At 42.4% G+C, this 24,086-nt stretch overlaps 1 protein-coding gene across 1 annotated transcript; it reads left to right on the top strand.

The window, feature by feature from the left end:
- The first annotated feature begins 1,344 nt into the window (after positions 1–1,344).
- Positions 1,345–19,169, top strand: NARS1 (asparaginyl-tRNA synthetase 1). Its single transcript, XM_015079222.3, has 15 exons — positions 1,345–1,542; positions 2,638–2,717; positions 5,447–5,512; positions 5,606–5,698; positions 5,785–5,874; positions 7,023–7,101; positions 8,394–8,464; positions 10,571–10,657; positions 12,024–12,245; positions 12,351–12,550; positions 12,967–13,102; positions 13,735–13,848; positions 16,747–16,878; positions 17,173–17,304; positions 18,050–19,169. The coding sequence occupies exons 1-15, from the start codon at positions 1,500–1,502 to the stop codon at positions 18,179–18,181; spliced, it is 1,677 nt and encodes a 558-aa protein (XP_014934708.2). The 5' UTR covers positions 1,345–1,499; the 3' UTR covers positions 18,182–19,169.
- Positions 19,170–24,086: the final 4,917 nt, after the last annotated feature.

Genomic DNA, 24,086 nt, shown 5'->3' with positions numbered 1-24,086 from the left:
ACCTTGATTGCAGCCTTTTGAGAGACCTAAGCCAGAGTCCCCAGCCAAGCCTTGCCCAGATTCCTGGTCCACAGACATGAGAAGCCAAATGTTGCTAGTTTGAGGATAATTTATCATATACAATGACAGGTAATTAACACAGCTTCTCTCTCTCTGATCACTCGCTTTGGGGGAAGTCAGCTGTCCTGTCATTAAAAGCACTATGGGGAACCCAGCTGGACAAGAAGGCAAGTAGGCCTTCTGCCCACAGCCATACGAGTGAGCTCCATAGCAGATCCTCCCCTAGCCAAACTTCAGAAGACTGCAGCCCCTGCCCACAGCTTGATTCAGGAGACCCAGAGCCCCAACCCCCAGCGAAGCCACTCCTGGAATTCCTGGCTCTCAGAAACTGTGTGTTTGTTGTTTTAAGCGCCCAAGGTTTGAGGTAATTTGCTTTGCAGCAACAGATCACTAATACTTGTGTGGACAAACAAAAAGTTAGCAAAGAGGGAAAGGGAAAGTCCGTGAAATTAGCTGAAGTACTCTTGAAGAAAAGTATTTGGTTCCTATTCTCCATAGAGTCTGAACCTATGCACGTTGTTATTTTTAGTTCCTTTCATAACAAAAATAAGTTTTCCTTTGACTCAAGGACAAACTCTGGTATTCCACTCAACAGAGAATGGTGACCAATGATGACCTTAGCTACCTTTTTTTTTTTTTTTTTTTTAGTATCTATTATGCACTGGGCAGTGTACTTGTATCATCCTTCCCAAATAGGGAAATTGAAGCATAGACAGGTTGGGGAATTTACCCCAAGGCAGTTAGTAAAAGGCAGAACCAGAATTTCAGCCAGGTTTGAAGCCTTATTTCTTTCCGCATTATTATGGCCTAAGAGTGATCCTTACAACTTTATATAAAAATAGTCATAATCCAAATCGTAAATACGTAAGTACTGTACATTCATCCATTTATGTTAGAAAGTTAAAGCATCTTCATATGTCACAACAGGCAACCCATGTGAGGGCCTCTTCTGTCCCTCACCCTCATCCCCACCTCGTGGCTAGCTCTCAATATATTTGATGACATTAATTCCACAAGCATTCCAACATTTGGGGATACAGAGCGAAACTTCTGGTCTGATTTCCAAAAGGGCCCCAGCGCACCTACAGCTGGGGGCAGAATTCAGCAGGGAAAACAAGCAGGTGGAGACCATAGGGAAAGGATTGTAGCCCCTCCCCCGGCTCCCGGGTCTAAGCCTCCTGGGAGTTCCCAAGGGACCAGTGCCGAGAGCCCCTCAGCACGCGGGGGCGGGGCGTCGGACCCGGAAGTTGTCTCTGCCCGACCCAAAGATGGCGGCTACAGTGACGCCCGCCCTCATGTCGTATCTTCCTGTAACCAATGCGCCCTGACGCTCGGGTGATTCGCCGGGGCGGTCTATGCGCGTCGTTCTGATGCAACGTCCGAGTCGAGGAATCCTCCGGTGCACGTTGGGGTGACAAGGCAGCAGTGCGTTGCAGGCGATGTCCTTGGAGGTGACCGGGCCGACCGCAGGGATGGTACTAGGTGAGCGGGGATCGGGGACCCCGGAGTGTGTAAGTGGAGCGATGCCCCTGCGTGGGGCAGGAAGCTAGTTGCAGTGGATTGCCTGGTCCCGAGTGGGCGGTCCACCGCTATTTATTCGTGGAAGATGGGAGCGAGGGAGGGGCCTGGACCCCCGCTGGGTCCCGACTAGCGGAGCGGGGCCCGGCTCCCCGGGAGCCCCCAACCTCCGGGGACTGCGATGGCGGCAGCCCCGGACCCTGCCCCACGGCGAACCATCTCGTGATTCAGCTGAGACTTGGGCACTGCGAGGCACTGTGAGACATCAGAGTAATCCCCAAATATGTAAGCTCTTCCAAGAGATCATCCCGAAAGGACTTGTGAATGCTAATTCGCTTTCACACATCCTCATTTATATTGAGATTTCCGGGGGACCATATGGTGCAGTAGAAAAAGGAAAACAGAGACCTGGATTGATGTCACTGTTCACACTCAACTAGTTATAAGGCCTTCTGCAGTTTGTTTAAGCTCAGAGCTTCGGTATCCTTTAAAGATCAGACGGAGCTGGTATTTATTTGACATCTGTGCACTGTCACTGGGATATCTGTTTTGCATGTGTTATTTCGTCCTCCGTGCAGCCGATCAAGATGGGTATCATGTTTTCCCTCATTTCATAGACAAATAAGCTCAGAAAGGTTAAGTGAATTCCCGAGGATCACCTGGCTTTTAAAGCACAACATCCAAAAAAATAAAAAATAAAAAAATAAATAAAGCACAACATCCAAGATTCCAGTCCGGTCTGGCCAACTCCAAAGCCTTTTTTTGTTTTGTTTTGTTTTAATTGTTTCGGACTCCAATAGATACAGAAGCAGTCTCACAAATTAGAATCATCAAAGTTCATTTTGAAAAGCCAAATTTGTAACTAGTGTGTTTTTATGTGATGTCACTGAAATAAGGGAGTGGGAAAGTAATTATGATACTTCTTTTGGACTGTGGTAATTTTTGCTAATCAGTTGCTTGTTCTGTTCACAAAGGTAAAGAATGGATGAAGTAGTTACAGTATGAGGTGACTAATAATTATTGGCCAAGTGAGTAACTTATTCTCCTTTTGTAAAACAGAGCTCTATGTCTCGGATCGAGAGGGAAATGATGCTACAGGTGATGGAACCAAGGAGAAACCTTTTAAAACAGGTCTAAAGGTAGCGTCTCATTAGGAAAATGGCTTTGTGTTTATTAATGACTTATGTTTATTGCTCTGTGAGTTGTCAATGATTTTATTTCGGGAAGTAGATTGTTTTTTAATTTTTTTTATGTTTATTCATTTTTGAAAGACAGAGACAGAGCACAAGCAGGGGTGGGGCGGAGAGAGAGGGGGGCGGACACAGAATCCAAAGCAGGCTCCAGGCTCCGAGCTGTCAGCACAGAGCCCGACGCGCAGCTCAAACTCACTAACCTCGAGATGGTGACCTGAGCCGAAGTTGGATGCTCAACCGACTGAGCCACCCAGGCACCCCAAGAAGTAGATTTGAAGAGAATTTTCAGGAAAGAGAAAATGAGGAATGTATACAGCTGTGTAGCTTTAAGAGTATTGGATGAAGAAGGTTTTAAACTTAATTTGAACATTTTGAAGAGGTGTCTTCTTTTTCTTTCTTATCACCCTGAGAGAGAACATGCGAAACTCACTAGAGGATTTTTATTTTTATTTTATTTTTTTTTAATGTTTATTTATTTTTGAGACAGAGAGAGACACAGCATGAGCAGGGAAGGGGCAGAGAGAGAGGGAGACACAGAATGTGAAGCAGGCTCCAGGCTCTGAGCTGTCAGCACAGAGCCCGACGCAGGGCTCGAACTCACGAACTGTGAGATCATGACCTGAGCCGAAGTCGGACGCTTAACCGACTGAACCACCCAGGCGCCCCAAGGATTTTTAGATCATGAGAAATAATAGTACGTTAGTAAATTAGCATTCTGTCTTCACTCTACAGACTCCTGAATCACTGAGTGTCTGTTCTGAGAAACGGGTCCATTCTTAGTGTACTAGTATAAATTAGATTCTTTGAGTCTCAAGACTCAGGATCACATCTAGATTCTAGTGGTAAATTCACTAAGAGGCCTCTTGGGAGATTAGAAGAAATCTGGGCATGAATTTCATGTGATGGAGGCTGAGTCATAACTTTTAGAGGGAAATCTTTCATTTCCAGTTGTTTTGGGGTGATTCCTATGGCTCCCCAAAACTGACAACAGTGTTTAGGTGAATCTTTGCAGAATGTCACTATTAGCAAAAGTGTGCCATTCTAATTTGGGGAATTAAAGTTTGGGTCTTTCAATTTCAGTGATAAAAAAAGAGCCATCAGTAGAGAGTGTCAGGTAGCAAATTCCTAATGATTTACAAACATCTCTATAAAGTCTGATTATTAAAAAGAATTCCTCCTCTTGGATGTTTTTTAAAAGATCCAGGTTCCCTCCTCTGCGATGATCATTGAGTTGGGGTTAGCGTTAAGACAAGATGAAAATTATTTTCCAGGTTTGGAAACTAGACCTTTAGTTTTTGTAAGCTGCAGATCCTATACCTGGAGAGACTAATTTGTTACATTTCGTGGTTGAATCAAGTAATAAAAACTATGAAATATAAATGACACAGCGACACCTGATATGTCTTCATATTTATGAAAAGAGGTGTTCTACATGGAGGGATTTTTCAAATTAAATGAGGCTTATTTAGCCTTAAGGTTCTCAACCATTGTTTTTGTTTCTGAAAGAGTTTCAGAAACAACTTCCCTGATTTCTTAATGAAGATTAACCATTTAGGTGTAATCTGTGACTGTATTTTATCGTTAGCTCTTTCTCCTCTGTCGTTCTCAGTATACTTCCTGCTGGTCCCCACAACCCCTTAAAATCTGTTTCTTCCAGTCTGCTTATACTGGGAAACTGTATACAGTTGATCCTTGAACAGTACACCCCCGCAGAGTCAAATCTGTATATAGCTTTTGACTTCCCTAAAACTTAACTACTAATAGCTTCCTGTTAAGCAGAAGTTTTACCAATCACATAAACAGTCAACACATATTTTGAATGGTATATGTATTATATACTGTATTTTTTAAAAAAGTAAACTAGAAGAAAGAACATGTTAAAATCATAAGGAAGAGGGGCACCTGGATGGCTCAGTCATTTGAGTGTCCGACTTTGGCTCAGATCAGGATCTCAGAGTTATAAGTTCAAGACCCACATCAGGCTCTCTGCTGTCAGCATGGAGCCCGCTTCAGATCTTCTGTCCCCCCCCTCTCTCTCTGCCCCTCCATTGCTTGCACTCTTTCTCTCAAAATAAAAATAAGCCTTAAAAAAAAATAAGGAAGAGAAAATGTACTTACAGTACTATACTGTGTCTGTGGGAAAAAATCTGCATAAGTGGACCCACTCAGTTAAAAAAAATTTTTTTTAATGTTTATTCATTTTTGAGAGGCAGACTGTGAGCAGGGGAGGGGCAGAGAGAGAGGAAGACACAGAATCCAAAGCAGGCCCCAGACTCTCAGCTGTCAGCACAGAGCCCGACACGCGGCTTGAACTCACAAACTGTGAGATCATGACCTGAGCCAAAGTCAGACGTTCAACCAGCTGAGCCACCCAGGAGCCCCTGGACCCACTCAGTTTAAACCCGTGTTCAGGGGTCAACTGTAATGTGCAACCGAACTTGCTAGAATGTTTGTGAAAGGACCTGAGCACTTCTACTTTAAGCAAAGTGTTTTTAGTACATCTGACCAGTCATTCTATGAACATTGACTTTTGGCTCTTGGGGCCTGTATGCTTTTCTTCCTGGCTCTTGATTATGTTCTAGATAGCTGAAGTTGCCTCATAATTAGGATGTTATTTTGATTTCAAATATTGTACAACGTAAAAGCAATTTTCTTTTTCTCCCTTCCCACCCAAGGCTTTGATGACGGTAGGAAAAGAGCCCTTTCCCACCATTTACATAGACTCACAAAAAGAAAATGAGGTAGGTGAGCTAAAAAACTCAACAGAATTACATTTTATGAATAAATTTGCATCAGAACATGGAGGTCTTGAAAAAATATGTTTTTCTCTCTAGAGGTGGGATGTTATTTCTAAATCACAGATGAAGAACATTAAAAAAATGTGGCATAGGGAACAAATGAAGAGTGAATCCCGGGAAAAGAAAGAGGTGAGTCATGACTTTGCTACTGTGAACGGTTTTGGGGTTAGAATACTAGAAACCGTGTTAACAGATTGCTTTATTGTTAACATTAGGCAGAAGACAATTTGCGGAGAGAAAAGAACCTGGAAGAAGCAAAGAAAATTACCATCAAAAACGATCCAAGTCTCCCAGAGCCAAAATGTGTGAGTGTGACACGTGTTGTCCCAAATATCGTGGACTTCCCGCGCCAGACTGTCAGCTCTGTGTCTGAGGGGCGTGCCCCATGGTCTGTTCCTTTGCACCATTTACCCTTCCTTGCCTTTTAGAAGGCATAGAGGGAAATTACATTTTCGAGTTATGAGGCTGGTTCTTCTGGGGTTCGTTTTATTATAAAGTTTAGTAATTAGGTGTTGAATGGTTCCTGCCCTGCCTAAAAGCTGCCTAAGTGTCCTCCCTCCCTACCTGTCCATTTCCTCACCATAAAATAAGGGGGAAATCCATGATTTTCATTATTACTTTTTTTAATAGTGATGTTTCTTTTTTTAATATTTATTTATTTTTGAAGGAGAGAGAGAGAGACAGAGCATGAGCGGGGGAGGGGCAGAGAGAGAGAGGAAGACACAGAATCCAAAGCAGGCTCCAGGCTCTGAGCTGTCAGCACAGAGCCTGATGTGGGGCTCAGACTCACAAGCTGTGAGATCATGACCCGAGTTGAAGTTGGACACTTAACCGACTGAGCCACCCAGGCACCCCTGTTTTCATGACTTTTTTAAACAGATAAAACATTTTGTGATTTTGTGAATTGCATGCCTCTGTATTTTCTCTAGAACAGATGCTGGGCTGTGAGTGGACATACTTAAATGTCAAGTCGTTCTTGCTCCTGATGAATTTTCCTATTTTTCCTGTGTCCTTAACGATGAGCTGTCTTGGCTGCATTCATGCTCCCCTTCCTGTGCTCCTCTCGCCTTACCCCTCCAAAGCAAAAGCTGGCCTTGCTTAGCTTCCACCTTTCGATGTCAGGAGGGACTATGAGGGCAGGAGAGGGCTCTGTGTGGACTGGTTGTTGCTATTATGAGTTCATTTCATCATTGCTTATATATCAGTATCTGAGATTCCCGATGTTTCTCAGGGTCAGTTTTACACTAAGAGAAGACTTGGATTTTTTTTTTTTTTTTTTTAACCACTCCAATATGGTGAAACTTGTTGGTTCTGACCTGCTGTAGAATGACTGTAGTTTTGTACCATTTGTGAATCTTTAACACTTTCACTGTCATCCGTCTAATAGTAGTGGAGAAGTTGATATGTGGTAAATTACACAGTTGGTCAAATGTTATTGATTTCAATTTGACAGGTGAAGATTCATGCACTGGAAGGATACAGAGGCCAAAGAGTAAAGGTATTTGGCTGGGTCCACAGGCTGCGTAGGCAAGGTAAATGGTATAGCTTTGCTTTTCTCTCTTCAATTTTGAACATCCCTGGTCTTAGGTGAAGGAGAACATTAAAGACCTTTTCTTGGGGAGAGGGGTGAAATTTTTGGTATTGGAAGCTAGGTTTTAAAAGATGTGAACCATGGCCTTACTTTGTTCTTCTGTAATATGACTATTACAGGTTTAAAAATTACTTAAATGCTGGGGCACCTGGGTGGCTCAGTCGGTTAAGCGTCTGACTCTTGATTTCGGCTCAGGTCATGATCTCATGGTTTGTGACTTCGAGCCCCTCATCAGGCTCTGCGCTGACAGTGCAGAGCCTGCTTGAGATCCTCTCTCTCTTTCTCTCTCTGCTCCCTGCCCCCTCAAAAATAAATAAATAAATAAATAAGCATTTAAGATACAAGTTATTTAAAGATTATTTAAATGCTATTTAATGGTAAGCAACCACAGAGATCAGAAGTATCCAGTAAATATTTGTCTACTTGAATTTAATTATTTAATGAAAAGCAGGGGATGTATTACAGGAAGTACAAAGCCAGATCTGAAATTTATTTATGGCAGTAGTGTTGACTCCTATAATTAGTGTATCTGCATTCTACTTCTTCCTCGCCTCTGACTTTCTGCTTTCTCATATTTTTATTTTTTTTTAATGTTTGTTTATTTTAAGAGAGAGTCGGGCACAAGTCGGGGAGTGGCAGAGAGAAAGGGAGAGAGAGAATCCTAAGCAGGCTCCTCACCATCAGTGCAGAGCCCAGCATGGGGCTCAATCCCACGGAACCGTGAGATCATGTCTGAGCTGAAATCAGGAGTCAGACACTTAACCGACTGAGCCACCCAGGCGCCCCTCGTATTATTATTTTTATTACATGTATTTTATTGTAAGGAGTTATCACATCCTTTGGAAATAAGATGGGGCATAAATAAAAAGAGTGATTCTGTGCAGCAATGTTTATGCCCCTCCCACTGAGCACACAGCACCAGATTATTACAGGGGATGCAGGGGTGAATAAGACCTAATCCCTCGTCTCACGTGGCTTACTGTCTTCCTTTCCCATGGTCACGTGGATCATGAGGCTCACATAGGCTTTGGGAGCAGAGTGCAGAAAGTAAAGAACTTTACGAATACTGAGTAGTGATATTACCAGTGGCCGCTTGGGAGGAAGGGGGCCACAAGGGAGGTTTGACCTTTTAACACTTAACCATGGAGTTTCCTTTTTTAATATCAAATTATGAGAAAGTACTTTTACGTGCCTTGAGAACATTCTGGCTAAATTTTTCTCTCTCACATTTAGGAAAGAATTTAATGTTCCTAGTGTTGCGGGATGGTACGGGTTATCTTCAATGTGTCCTGTCGGATGACTTGGTAAGTGTTTTTTCTTCCTTATAGCTGAAAATCTGATTATTTTCAGTAAGTTCCTTTACTGTTAGTTTTGGGAATTTTAGGAGCGGTTTATGTATTTTAAACTGTTATTATGGAAAATTTCCAACACATAAAAATAGGAAACAGTACGGTTGACCCTCGAACAACATGGGTTTGAACTGCACAAGTCCGCTTTGCACATGGGTTTTTTGACAGTATCATAAGTGTATTTTCTCCTTTATGACCTTGTTCACGACGTCTCCCTTTCTCTAGTTTCCTTTAAGAATACAGTATATAATGCACATAACATGTAAAATATGTTAATTGATTTTATGTTATTGGTAAGGCTTCTGGTCAACCTTAGGCTGTTAGTTAAGTTTTGGGGGAATCGAGTGATAAGTGTATTTTTGACGGTGCAGGGGGTCAGCACCCCTAACTCCCAGATTGTTCCAGGTCAGCTGTATGAGGAAACCTCAGGGGTTCATCACCTAGCTTCGTTAACATCTTCGTCAGTTTCAGCTGCTGTAATAAAGTACCATACATAGATTGGGTGGCTTACAAACAGAAACTTATTTCTCACAGTTCTAGAGGCCTATTGTGTTCTGGTGAGGGCCCTCTTCCTGGTTGCAGACTGCCAACTTCCTGTTGCATTTTCACACGGCAGAGAGCAGAGGAGGGGAGCAAACCCTGGTAACTCTTAAAAGGGCGCTAACCCCGTGACCCACCCTCATGACCTCATCTCATCCTCATCACCTCTGCGGGGCCTCACTTCCTCACCCCGTGCATTGGGGTGCAGGATTTCAACATATGAATTTTAGGGGGACAAAAACATTAAGTCATTAAGTAATGACTAATGTGTGGCCAGTTCTGGTTTTCTACACCCCCCCCCCACTTTTACTCCCCAGACATTGTACCATTTCATATAAACATATTTGAATTTGCATCTCCAAGAAAAAAAATTTTTTTTAAGTGTATTTATTTTTGAGAGATAGAGACAGAGCATGAGCAGGGAGGGACAGAGAGAGAAGGAGACACAGAATCCGAAGCAGGCTCCAGGGTCTGAGCTGTCAGCACAGAGCCTGACACGGGGCTCGAACTCACAAACTGTGAGATTGTGACCTGAGCCGAAGTCCGAGGCTTAACCAACTGAGCCACTCAGGTGCCCCCCCAAAAAATATTTCTAAGATAACCATGTTATCACAACTTCCTAAAATGAAGACCACTCCTAATTGGTTGGTTTGAATGAGAACCCAAACCAGATCTATGTATTCCTTTGAGTTGATGTGGGTCTGAAATCTCAGTCTGTAACCGTTCTTCCTTTTTCTTTTCTTCCTCCATCCTCACTCCCTCCACCCGCCCCCCCACAACCAGCCCTTGCTGTTTATTTGTTTGAAAAAACCTAGTTGGTTGTCTTGTGGAACTTGTCCATTCTAGATTTGGTTGGTTGCATCCTGAGATGTCATTTAGCATGTTCCTCTATCCTCTGTATTTCTTATAAGCTTATCAGATTCAGGCTTTTGGGGTTTTTTGTTTGGTCTGGTTTAGTTTGGTTTTGTTTGTTTGTTTGTTTGTTTTTGACACAGCTACTTCCTGGGCGAGGCTCTGCTCTTTCAATCGCATCATATCATAAAACACATAAAGACACATGTTGTCTTTTTTTTTTTATGATTTGATGATAGTGAGTTGAAGTGTTGATAGCCTGACCCCTCCCTTATAAAGGTACTTGTCACTTTTGTCCTAATGATTTTAGTAGTATCGACGATCATAGTCTAGGTGGACTGTTTATTATTTCAACAGTCTGAATTTAAAAGAAAAAAAATGGACTGTTCAGATATTTTTAAGAGATGTGGGCTACTGTCATTTCTGCATATATATGTGTATAAAGTGTCTATTTACTTCTATATGTTTATCTGTAAATGGATGGATCCTTCCCCCACAAAAATAGCTATTAATAGTAGATATTAGTACTAAACACTAATGGCCGTATTATTTTACCGGTTTTAGACCAGGTAACTTCTATGTAAGTAATCCCCTTAGTTTTCTATGCATTGGAACATATATTTTGACGTAAATATGAGTCAGTAAATTTGAGCTTTAATCTTTTTACAGTGTCAGTGTTACAATGGAGTAGTCTTGGCCACCGAGAGTAGCGTTGCAGTCTATGGGATGCTAAATCTGACTCCAAAGGGCAAGCAGGTGAGTAGATTGAATTCCTCACTGGCTGAATAGGTGGTTGTTTGTTCTCCCGTGCTTTTCTATTTGTACTTTCTGTATTTGGGAAATAAACCCGCCACTGTGATGTCCTTGCTAAATTTACCATCCCTTTACCTTTTCCAGCGAAATATGTACACTGTACATCTCACATGATACAACAAACTCAGGGATTTCCAGTTTTACAGATTTCTTAAATAACCCTCAGGGGCCATAGTAACGCCACTTTGCTACGGATGTGTGAATAATTTTTCAGCAAGGTGGAAGTAAGAGCCATCGCCCCCCAAAATTTTATGAGGGGACAGTAACCTGAATCTGAAATTTTATGAACAGAATCTGAAAGTCTCTTTTAGAAAAAGTGAACTGTAATTCTGATAGAGAGTTGTTTGTTCTCCAGCCAACAGACCCATAACCCACACCAGTTACAGCTACTTGTTGGTAATTATCGTTCAGGTAATTACTGTGGTTCTGCTTGTTGGCTGGGAAAGAAAACGAACGAATGTGGCATATTAACCACCAGAGGGAGCCCCTAGAGTCTTCCTGATAGACTAGAAATACTGATAAAAGAGGGTCTCCCGGACTTCATGTAAAAGAACCTACATTAAGAATAAATATCTGACTCAAGTTCACTGACGTAATGTCATTTGCAAAACGGAGTAGTCGTTATGATGTGTTACTTGCTCTCCAGGGTTTGGCACCAAGATAATTACATATATTCCATGATGCCTGGCTTCTAAAATGAATTGCTATTAATGGAATTATTAGGGAGAATTTGAATTTCTGTCATATATCTGTTCCAAAGAGAAACAGCTTTTGGTAAAATCTTTGCATTTAAGGAGTTTTTTAATATAAGTAAAGCGTGATTTTAAATTATCGGGCAAAGGTGAGAAGATATGCTGGCTGGTAATGGTGGTTAGTACTTACTCCAAGTTGCAAGATTATCATTTATTTTCTAGTTAGTGCTTTTCTATTTGTTTTAAATTGCATATTTACTCTGAGAGGAATATTAAAAATATCAATATAAATTGAATTATGGGTCTTTGTGATGGAAAAGTAGGCTAATACTGATGAGGTCTTAGAAATAGCAAGTTGCAAGATTATCATTTATTTTCTAGTTAGTGCTTTTCTATTTTGTTTTTAAATTGCATATTTACTCTGAGAGGAATATTAAAAATATCAATATAAAATTGAATTATTGGGTCTTTGTGATTGGAAAAGTAGGCTAATACTGATGAGGTCTTAGAAATAGCAGGTTACCAAAAATTTTGACATAAATTAAAATCCTCAATGATGTTAGTTTTTTGTCTTCTCCTCTCTCTCCTTTCTCCCCACCGCTCTTTCTAAAATGTAGGCTCCCGGTGGCCATGAGCTGAGCTGTGACTTCTGGGAACTGATCGGGTTGGCCCCTGCCGGAGGAGCTGATAACCTGATCAACGAGGAGTCGGATGTTGATGTCCAGCTCAACAACCGACACATGATGATCCGGGGAGAAAACATGTCCAAGATCCTGAAAGCACGTTCCGTGGTCACTAGGTGCTTTCGAGATCACTTCTTTGATAGGGGATACTATGAAGTAAGTGTGTGTTCATCTTTTGTAAAACAAACGATACCTTCTGCCATTTTTACACTTGAATGGTGGCACTCACTAGCCTTTATTTATGCGTTTCCATTGGAACAGGTTACTCCTCCAACGTTAGTGCAAACACAGGTGGAAGGTGGTGCTACGCTCTTCAAGCTGGACTATTTTGGGGAAGAGGCATTTTTGACTCAGTCCTCTCAGTTGTACCTCGAGACCTGCATTCCGGCTCTGGGAGATGTGTTTTGTATTGCACAGTCATACCGGGCGGAACAGTCCAGAACACGAAGGCACCTGGCTGAGTACAGAATTGTCTTTTTATTGTTATTTAAAAAGAATATTTTTAAGAACGTATGTTTAGAGAAGCAATCTTTATGTAGGAAAATGATGACTATGTAAAAAAAAAAAAAATTGACCTATTAAAAGGGTATGTGGAAGGCAGTTCAACAAATTAATGGAAGTCATGTATGATTTTGCCTCCTAGGCCAGAGCTAGCTTTGGGCTCTTCTTTCACTTGGCCTTGATCCTTTATAAGGCATAAACAAATCACTACTCACAGGGGAAAGAAAGGGGCCCTAAAACTAAGTTGCTGAGTTGGGAGTTGGTTAGTGGTGCTGGAATTGCACATTTCTGGGCAGTTTTGCAATGTTAATGTCCTTGCTTGAGAGAAACTTGGCAGAAAAGAAGAGCGGCCCCCAGCTAGTATCTTGTTCTTCAGATACACACACGTGGAAGCAGAGTGCCCTTTCCTGACCTTTGAGGAGCTCCTGAATCGATTGGAGGACTTGGTTTGTGATGTGGTGGACAGAGTCTTGAAATCACCTGTAGCAGGCATAGTGCGCGACCTCAACCCGGTAGGAGTACTGTTTCATGGACATGCAAAATCATAATTTTTTTTCGGAAAGTAATGAAGTCTTCACCATCAGTTTTTCTAGATTTAATGATGTGAGCTCTGAAACAACTCACTGTTCATGTGTATATACGCACACACACATATATACGTATATATGTATATGTATACATATGTATACATATACATACATATGTGTGTGTGCGTATATACATACATATACATATATATATATTTTTAAACATACGATTGGTACGTAGCTTTATTATTAGTTTCAGGTGTACAGCATAATGATTTGATATACAATTTGTTCTTACGATGCAACTCTTCTAAGATCTATTCTCTTAGCAACTTTCAAATTTATAAATCGAGTATTGTTAGATATAGTCCCCTTGTTGCACATTATATCCTCAGGACTGACTTATTTTATAACTGGAAGTTTGTACCTTTTGACCACATTCCCGCATTTCTGTACTTATATTTTTAAGAGAAACTTTGATTCCATTTGTAAGAATGTCCTCGTTGTTTGCTAGTCTGAAATAACATTTTGCAATAATGATGAACAGTTTTTCTTAAAATGGAGCTTTTAGTGTTACTGCTTCTTCACATACACTGTATTTTTTCTTTCTGTTATAGAACTTCAAGCCCCCCAAACGGCCTTTTAAGCGAATGAACTATTCAGATGCTATTGTGTGGCTGAAAGAACACGACATAAAGAAAGAAGATGGAACTTTCTATGAATTTGGAGAGGTATGTATTGCTTTCTAATTGTTGTTTCAAAGGTGTCATTGTGAGTAAGTGGATTGCTACTCTGGTTATTTAACCAGTAATGCAGGAGGCATCTGCTTCTGGTCAAATAAATGGTAACAACAGACCCACCTCCTCCCTGGGGTTGTTAGGATTCAGAATCCGCCAAGTGTAGAGTAAGCCTTAGAACGGTACATTTCTGTAGTGTACAATAAATAGCTGTCACATCTTTTGCCTCTTTCCTCTTCTTCCATGATCAATCCATGGTCTTGATTTACTCTAGTGGTAATTCTCAAGACTAGTGGGAGGCTTCAGAAAGGTCAGAAAGGTGTAAACTTTAAAATTACATGCAGGGGGCGCCTGGGTGGCTCGGTCCTTTGAGTGTCCAACACTTGATTTTGGCTGAGGTCATGATCTCACGGTTCGTGAGTTCGAGCTCCACATTGGGCTCTGCACTGATAGTGTGGAGCCTGCTAGGGATTCTCCCTCTCTCTCCCTCTCCCTCTCCCCCTCCCCCTCTCCCTCTCTCCCTCTCCCTCTCTCCCTCTCCCTCCCTCCCTATCTGCCCCTCCCTCACTCATGCTCACTCTCCCTCAAAATAAGTTAATTAATTTTAAAAAATAAATGGAATTACATACAAAATATTGGTATGTTTATGTTCGTTTTATTTGTCTGGAGAAAGTAACCTGGCTCTTTCAAAGAGGATTCCTCTCCCAAAAGAGTATATTAAAACTTTTCCAGGTGGAGAAGAGTCAAAGAAAATAGCTGAAAATAGCTGTTGTTTGAAATGCAAACCAAGAGAGCAGGGGAAGGTGGTCTTGATGGGGAAGGTGGTCTAGTGTTTCAGATAAACTGGGAATGTATATTAGAGGTATAGATTGTTAACACTATTAAGCCCTCTTCCCTGTGCATTTAATCATTTCTTACATAGTATTTGCAAATCTGTTTTTATAGATAAAATTTGAGTATTGCTATTTAAAAATATATATATATATGAGTAGCTACTGCTAACTAGAGTTTTGTTTCATTTTTGGAAGGAATTTACAGAGAGGACAAACAGTATATTAGACCTCTGTAAATTACTTCTAGTGTTTCAGTTGGTGGTGTATAATAACAAAATTTTGGGGCCGCCTGGTGGCTCAGTAGGTTAAGCGTCCAACTTTGGCTGAGGTCATGATCTCGTGATCCGTGAGTTTGAACCCCACGTCAGGCTTTGTGCTGACGGCTCGGAGCCTGGAGCCTGCTTCGGATCCTGTGTCTCCCTCTCTCTCTGCACTTCTGCCGCTCATGTTCTGTCTCTCTCTCTCTCTCTCTCTCTCTCTCTCTCTCTCCCCCTCCCTCCCTCCCTCCCTCTCCCTCAAAAAATAAGGAAACACTTTAAAAAAATGTTTGTATTGAAGATTTGAGAATCGTTATTACCTAAAACTTAGCAAAGTAGTGTCACAAAGTTGAGTGGAAAGAGCACAATGTTTGGAGTAAGAAGCCCTCCAGGTGGGCTTAGCTCCCACCTGTGACCTTACTGCTGAGTAATGGGAGGCCAGTGACCCCACCCCCTGGTTCTTTATCTCCACTGTGGAGGTAAGAGCAGCTTTGCCAAGTTGTGAGGACTCCGTGAATTGAATGCTTAGTCAGGTCCGAGGCTCAAAAGGCCCTCGAAGCTTGTCAGCATTTATTGTACGCTGATGTCATCCCGTACACATGAGGACACCAGAGTACATACGTGGTCCTCCAACTTTTTGGAATGTGCAGTAAGACCATTTCCTCCTGGGGGCGCCTGGTGGCTCAGTCGGTTAAGCATCCAACTTCGGCTCAGGTCATGATCTCACGGCTCGTGAGTTCGAGCTCTGTGCTGACAGCTCAGATCCTGGAGCCTGCTTGGGATTCTGTGTCTCCCTCTCTCTCTGCCCCTCTCCTGTTCGCACTCTGTTTCTCTCTCTGTCTCTCTCTAACATGAATAAACGTTAAATTTTTTTTTTTAATACCATTTCCTCCCAGTTAAATCTCACTCTAGTAGGTAAAGCAGACGAAAGCTGAGGGACCAGTATTATCCAACTCATCTCCCATTTCCTCTCTTTACTTTAGAGGGCACAGGCCTCCCGGGACTGGGGCTTGGTGACCCCTGTGCCAGGTGATTGCTAAGCTCCAGTTTGGCTCTTAGGTTAAACATATCAATGAGTCTTGTCCTGTTCTCTCGGTCAGTTTGTCCTGAGACAAGACTTTTCAGGTTTAACTTGAATTTATGTGTGGTTTACCCAGATGATGTTTCGAATGAGAAGCAGATTAGCCCTGTTCTTCATCATCTAACATTTCTCGGCTAACTGTTCTACGTGCGGTTACGCTTAGGAACTTGACACTGGTTATTTGTCTTATGACTCTTGTCTTCCTACTATTGAAGCCACATAGATTTATTGTAACAGGAAAAGAAGTACAGATGACAGGAGAGTTTAAAGATTAGTGTTATTAATAACACACTGTGCATAGACCAGTGATATTCTGGAGCATTCACTGATGATCTTATGCCATATGGGACTAAGCGGACCATGTTTGCTTCAGAGCTAGACGAAACTGGCCCCTGAGAAAAGAAACTGAACAGTATCTAGTCACAGTGATAACGACTTGAGTGGTTTGGTTTTCGTCTCTCAAGCAGCATGGCTCTTGAGATGTACTGTAGAAGGAAGCGGATCTTTTTGCGGTTGGTTTAATAACTGCGTGTGAGTTTTTAGAATACCTTGATTGTTTTTGAAAGAAACTGTTGCTTCCACCCATGGGTATGGGTTGTGGATGGGTGTGTATTCTCTACTGTGTTGCATTCATGAGATAAGGGCTGCTTCTGGGTGAGAGCTGCCTCTGTCTTGTTGCCTTTCGAGTAGTAAATGTTAATGAAGCCTTATTTCACCGCAGGATATCCCAGAAGCTCCTGAGAGACTGATGACGGACACCATTAATGAGCCCATCTTGCTATGTCGATTTCCCGTAGAGATCAAGTCCTTCTACATGCAGCGATGTCCTGAGGATTCCCGCCTTACAGAATCTGTCAGTTTGTGATTCAGATCATAATTTTGCTCCTTAAGGGGGTGGGGACTGCCACTGGAATAAGATACAGCTCATGGCAAATGCTGCATTATACATCTAGAATGGCAATATTTAAAGAAGTGGGTTTTGTCTTCTGATTGGGTTTAACATTTCTTGTTAAATTACAGGATTTGAATATTACATCCGTAGTGCTCTGTTAGCTGTAAGAGCTTCATTGTGGTTTTCGTTGAAACTAGAGCCATGTCATGACTGACAGCTTGGTAGTAACTGCATTTTATTTACTTGTTTTTAAAGGTGGATGTGTTGATGCCAAATGTTGGTGAGATTGTGGGAGGCTCAATGCGTATCTGGGATAGTGAAGAAATGCTGGCGGGTTATAAAAGGGAAGGGATTGACCCCACTCCCTACTACTGGTACACAGATCAGGTAAGAACAGTTTTGTTTTGGTTTTTACACTCTTAAATGTTTTCATTATAATAGTTCTGTATAAATTGAAACCTAAAAGGCGAGAAGTCAGTGTGGTACTTTGGTGTTTGAACGAGCTATATTCAGCTTGATGTTCTAATAGTGTGGCATGGGATTATTACTAGTTTTACCGTTGTCCAATAATATGTGCACTTCATTTGAAAAGCTACTAGCTGCTGGCCTTGTCATTGCTACTAAAATTTTAGAAAATTGTTGTTAGATTCTACCAGCATCTAGGCTAGCTTGCATTTCCCTCTGATAAACAGGGACGTTGACTTAGTTAAAAGTTTGAAATCTCTCCTTTTCAGGGTGACACTTAACCCCTGGTTTATTTTTCATACCAAATCATTTCTACACACGTGGCCTATGAAAGCAAATAGAATAAGAGTTCAATTCTAGGGGCGCTTGGGTGGCTCAGTTGGTTGAGCGTCTGACTTCGGCTCAGGTCATGATCTCACCGTTTGTGAGTTGAAGCCCTGCGTTGGGCTGTGTGCTGACAGTGCGGAGCCTGCTTCGGATCCCTCGCCCCTCTCTCTGCTTCTCTCTCTCTCTCTCTCTCTCTCTCTCTCTCTCTCTCACAAATAACATATAAAAAAATTAAAAATAGAGTTGAATTCTTAACCACGATAAGTGAACTCATTTCACAGTAGAAAAATTTTAATATCTTAGACAAAATTTTAAACATCTGTTCTTTTTTTTTAAACAGAGAAAATATGGCACATGTCCTCATGGTGGATATGGCTTGGGCTTGGAACGATTCTTGACCTGGATTCTGAATAGGTATCACATCCGAGACGTATGCTTATACCCACGATTTGTCCAGCGTTGCAAACCATAACTGATTCCTCCAGAAACATTAAGCAAAGAATACAGTTTATGGAAGGAACAGACTGCCTCTTTCAAAAAAAAAGCCAAAATCTTCCCTTTTTTATTCCATTCATGTTTATCTATTTCTTTTTTCTCTACCACCAAAAGCAATCCAAATCATTTGAATATCAAGTAACATCCATATTGTCTTTGGTTTTTTTTGGTATTGTCATTTAAAAAAAACAATATCTATCAGAAAGTTTGGGGGAAACATGTGGCATGTAACACTACAGTTATAAATCCATTTCAGCATTTTTATCTAATTATAGGTTATAATTTTTGCATCATTTATGCCGCATATATACTTAAACAGGTTTTAATTATGGACTAAGACATTCCAGTAACTTAATCGTTTCGTGCTGTTAAGTGTAACTGGAATTCTTTAATTTATGTCATTTTATTGTATCCGTGAGTTAGAACATCTTGGGGGAAAATTAACAGTGTGGTGTAAAAATCTGCTAGTATTAGAACAATGTGATTCAATAATAGATACTGGAATCAAACAAACACACTTTTGCATTGGTTATTAATCTTTTCTAATTGTGTAGAGCTGCTTATAATTCTGAAGCATATGAATTGGTGTGGAAGAATTTGTAAAAATGGAATTGCCCTAAACAATTTGAAGTTACGGCAAAAAAAATTTTTTTTTTTTGCTTCCTAGCGTTAGGTTAAGCTAAAGAGGCAGTGAGCTTCCCTCTTTCCTGGTAATTTCTAAGTAATTAAGAATAAATAAATTCCGAAAGAATTTGCAGCTGGAATCTTAATGACAATTGTACGTGGCTGTCTGAGTCTTCCCACACTGTGTCTTTAGATCTAATCTGTGTTACCTTATTAACTCCTAGCAGGCTTATTGAATGCCTTCATTTCAGATTTGGTTAATTTCTCTCCCAAAATGCATGTCATGTATTCTCAATAGGCTGTATTCCCAGCAATCAATAAATGGACACACATAAAAACTATTTGCTGGCTTAATTTTTCTAAAGCTGAACATCTCAGTCTTATATTAGTTCATGCCTTTTTCATTTTTGTCAATCTTTTTATTTTTCATAATGTGTATATGGGACGTTAGATATTACCAAATTTAGTAGGTATTATTAAAATTACATAATAGTGAAGAGGAACAAGTTTTAAAAATTAGATGTGGGTTCTAGTTAAGTTTTGTAATCTTTGTTATTTTTGGACACATTAGATTATATCCTATTTTGCAATTAAGTGAAATGACAGATGGAAATAGGGCATTTGTAGTATATTTGGCCTGTGGGGCGCCTGGCCTGCTCAGTCGGTTGTGTCTGACTCTTGATTTGGGCTCAGCTCATGATCTCATGGTTCGTGAGTTTGAGCCCCACATTGGGCCCTGCACTGACAGTGTGGAGCCTGCTTGGGATTTTCTCTCTCTCTCTGTCTACCCCTTCCCCACTCATACACATGCATTCTCTCTCCCTCTCTCTCTCTCTCTCTCTCTCTCTCTCTCTCCCTCCCTCCCTCCCTCCCTCCCTCCCTCCCTCCCCCTACCCCCGCCACCCCCTCCAAAATAAATGAATAAACTTAAAAAGATATATCGTATATTTGGCCTGTATCTTTAAGTAAAAAGTACTTGGAAGAAAGTGAATGAGCTCTGACTGGATTCAACTAGGCAGTTCATTTGATCAGAATTTGAGGAAGAGGTTGGACCCAGTTAGTCTAAATTTTAATTGTGTAAATGAATGGAGAATTTTGAATCCTGAGAGAGAGCTGTGGGATTAGGTGGGGATAAATGCGTCAAGGTCATGGTGACATCGGGCCAAGAATCTGAGCGTGGCAAGCAGCAAACCTCATGCACACGGACGTTCTTCCCTTGACCGTGTAGTTGTTACTGCCACCTGGTGTCACAGCCCCATCCTGAGGCCCCACCGTGTGTCCAGCCACAGACACCCAGTTCCGAGTTCCTGTTCCTGTGGGACTGTCCTCTCACGGCCCTTTCCAGACGTGGCTCTTTAAGTTGATTCTTCCCCCTCAACCCCTTTACCTTTGCTACTTGTGCAACAGGCCCGCTTGAGGTTTTGGAGACGGACGGGAGGCTGCTCGGCAATTCAAGCGACTTCGGTATTAACTCTCCCTCTTGTGTCTGGCAGCCGCTTGCAGCCACCCAGCTTTTACCTTTTTGCTCAGCGTCTCCCTCCCCGCTCTGCACCTGCTTGCTTCTAGCATTTACTAAAACTTTCTTCTTTAGTGTACAGGGCAGTACGACCCTGTCAGAAGCAACCTTCCTTCCCACGCACTGGAATCACTTGGGGACCTTAAAAATGCCGATGTCTGGGTCTTATCCCAGACTAATTGAATCCAAAGTTCAGGGATGGGTCCTGGATGTCTTTCAGAAGCTACCCAGGTGGGGCTTTTGAACAGCCAGGTTGACCATCACTGAGTAGCTCCTTGCTACTTTTTTTTTTTTTTTTTTAAGGATATTTATTTTGAGAGAGAGAATCCCAAGCAGGCTCTGCACTGCTAGTGTAGAGCCTGACGCGGGTCACGAACCCACGAACCGTGAGATCGTGACCTGAGCCAAGATTAAGAGTCAGATGCTCAACCAACTGAGCCCCACCCCCACGGGTGCCCCAGCTCCCTACTGCTTCTAAACGCAACCTTAAGCCTCTCTTACTATCACTGTAGGTGATAGTAATTTAATTATTCCTATCATTTAATTATCTCCCATTAGTCACTGTAGTTGAAAGGGGAAAATTTGGGTAAGGCTGAGGCTGTTCAATACTGGCCAATGGCTACAAAAGCACTACATGTGTTTCCATTTAGCGTTCAAGGCATATTGACAAGTTCTCGAAGTTAGGACAGCTGCCACCGGTGCTGCAAGTAGGGCTTTGTGTCAGGCCATGCACTGTCCTGTGCTTCTGTCCTCACGGTAACCTTCGGGTAATTTGTATTAACCCTAAGACAATGGCTGAGAAAGGTTAAGGCACGTGCCCAAAGCTGCATGGTTAGTAAGTGGCAGAATAAAGTTTTAAACTCCCAAATTTGAAGTGTTTTAAAACTTAGAATCAGCACATTTCATTCAACCCTTCTAGAAAAAACAAAAGGTATGTACGTCATGATGTCCAAATACTATAGTCGTATTGGTAATCACTGGTCAATTAAATGCTTTGGTTTCTTATTCTGGAAAGTTTCTTTCTACCTCATGAAACGTTACTAATGTGATTAGTGAAGAACATCAGGTAGTCCTAGTTCCATCTTCCCACAGAAGCTTCTGGAGCCTCTGTCTGCTTTAGTCTCAATTATCCACTCTCTGTTCACGGAACACAGTTATCCAGAGTTGTCTTTCACAGTTCCCTTTGCCTTTCCGTGTCGGACATCCTATTTCTGTATCGGACATCTTATTTCCAGTATTTTATGTTTCCCTCCTGGGTTACTTCCTCATTTTGGTGGCACACATTCTCCAGTAGTTTATTGAGGAAGGCTGTGGGGAGAGTAAATTCGTTGAGACCTTGCATATCTAGACACGCTCTTGATCTATCTTTGCACTTGAACCATAGTCTCCATATTAAAATGTGGGCCAACAAGCACGTTTCCTTCAGAATTTTGAAGTCCTGACTTCCCGTGTTGCTACTGAGAATTCCCAAGCATTCTCACACCTGGTCCTTTCCATATGACCTGTCTTTTCTGGAAAACTTGCCCCCAGTGTTCCAAAATTTCATAATTCTTGGGACTTTGCATTCATTCCCACTGGATGGTTGACCAGCCCCTTTTACATCCAGAAAATCGTGCCCTGGAGCTGTGAAGAAGTTTCTTAAGTTGCTTCATTGAAAGTCTCCCTTCTGGGGACACCTGGGTGGCGCAGTCGGTTAAGCGTCCGACCTCAGCCAGGTCACGATCTCGCGGTCCGTGAGTTCGAGCCCCGCATCGGGCTCTGGGCTGATGGCTCGGAGCCTGGAGCCTGTTTCCGATTCTGTGTCTCCCTCTCTCTCTGCCCCTCCCCCGTTCATGCTCTGTCTCTCTCTGTCCCAAAAATAAATAAAAAACGTTGAAAAAAAATTAAAAAAAAAAAAAGGAAGTCTCCCTTCAGTTTTGTTTTTGTTTTGCTTTCTAAAACTATTATTCAGATATAAGGCTTTTAAAGTGTTCTTTTTTTTTAAAGTTTTTATTTTGAGAGAGAGAGCAAGTGAGCAAACGTGTGAGCGGGAGAGGGGCAGAGAGTAAGAGCAAGCGAGATGGGGCACCTGGGTGGCTCAGTCAGTTAAGTGTTTGACTTCGGCTCAGGTCACGATCTCATGGTTTGTGGGTTCGAGCCCCGCGTCAGGCTCTATGCTGACAGCTCAGAGCCTGGAGCCTGTTTCCGATTCTGTGTCTCCCTCTCTCTCTGCCCCTCCCCCGCTCATGCTCTGCCTCTCTCACTCTCAAAAATGAATAAATGTTGAAAAGAAAAGAAAAGAAAGAGTGAGAATCCCAAGTAGGCTCCAAGCTGTCAGCGTGGAGCCTGATGTGGGGCTCAAACCCATGCACTGCAAGATCATGACGTGAGCTGAATTCGAGAGTTCGATGCTCAACCCACTGTGCCACCCAGGCGCCCCTAAATGTTCTTTTATCTTTTTTTGGTGGGGGAGGGGGTTTGGTATTTTCTGGAAGTTCCTTAACTTTTTCCCAGTCCTTCTATTGAGTTTTTCATCTCTTAGCAGAGTAAAGGATAAAAAAAAAGTTTTAATTCTTATTCTGACCTCAGAAAGTTCCGTCTCTAAGGTCTCTATTCCACATTTTCTAACTGCAGCTTCCCTGTTTCCTCCATATTGTTTTCTTCTACTTGGCTGGGTGTCTTTTTCCAGTTAGAGGCTCTCCTCAGTTGTCGGGTAGTGCTTCGTGGTTACCTGCCGAGAATTCCAAACAGGGCTGGAAAGGCTTCCAGCGTGTGGGCAGATGTGCACCTGCTCTGCAGTGCACCTGCTATCTTCAGCCCAGAGCCCTGGGCGGCCTCCCAGCAACCTCACCTCCAGCCGGCTGCTGCAGTTGGGGGGATCTGGGAAGTCTGACTTCTTTATCCAACTTTCAATCCGTCTCCTAGCATCCCTCTCTCCACCCCCACCCCCAGAGCCACCTGGCAGCGCCAATCCTGAGCCGCCTAGGGATTCTGTCGTGTGACTCTCGATGGTTCTTAGGATGGCCAGCTTAGGGTTCTTGGGTTGCTAAGTCATTAGCCATTTATCCATCTGCCTTCCGGGTCCCAAAATTCTGTTGCAGTGGTTCCCTTTTCTTTTCTTTTCTCCCCACTCCTTCTAGGTTTGCGCTTGAAACCACCAGCACTGTCTCCTGTCTCCTTCCTGTTCTCCCCACCCCACGTGTCTTGCGCTCTGTAGCCTGCACACCACTCGCTCAACTGTTTTCCTCAGAGCACAGCCCCCAGCAGGCTCCGCTTCTCAGGGACCGTCACGACTATCCCCAGTCCGTGAGCCCCTCAGCTTTTAACTCTTCGTCCTTCCCCCACCCTGTGCAGTGGTGACGTGAATGCCTTGCTCTTGGGTACTGTGTGCTTTTCTGCCTCCGTGGCGTCCCCTCACGTTGAAGACATTCCAGTTCCTCTCTTCTTGTAAGTTCTGAGACCACTTGGATGAAAAAGCATTCCTTCCTCCTCTCAGCCTGAAGTCATCACTGACTTGTATCCGGGAAACCTCTGGTCACCTCTAGCTCCCCCGCGGTAAACAGATTGATTTCCTAAATAAACATAATAATTCCCTCCACCCCCCAAATCTCAGCTGAGTGTGAAAGGCATATCTCTAGGCATTAGAAGCAGAGGGCAGGGAGGTCTGAGGGTCTCAAAGCCAGGGCTTTCAGGTTCGGGTTGAGGGTTAGGGGGAGAACTGAGCCCAGATAAAGACACAGGGAAGGTGCTTTTTAAATATATT

Source organism: Acinonyx jubatus, chromosome D3, assembly GCF_027475565.1.
Source record: "Acinonyx jubatus isolate Ajub_Pintada_27869175 chromosome D3, VMU_Ajub_asm_v1.0, whole genome shotgun sequence".
NCBI classification, from domain to species: Eukaryota; Metazoa; Chordata; class Mammalia; order Carnivora; family Felidae; genus Acinonyx; species Acinonyx jubatus.
Note: the sequence above shows the minus strand (reverse complement) of the source record. Positions and strands in the feature narration are given on the sequence as shown.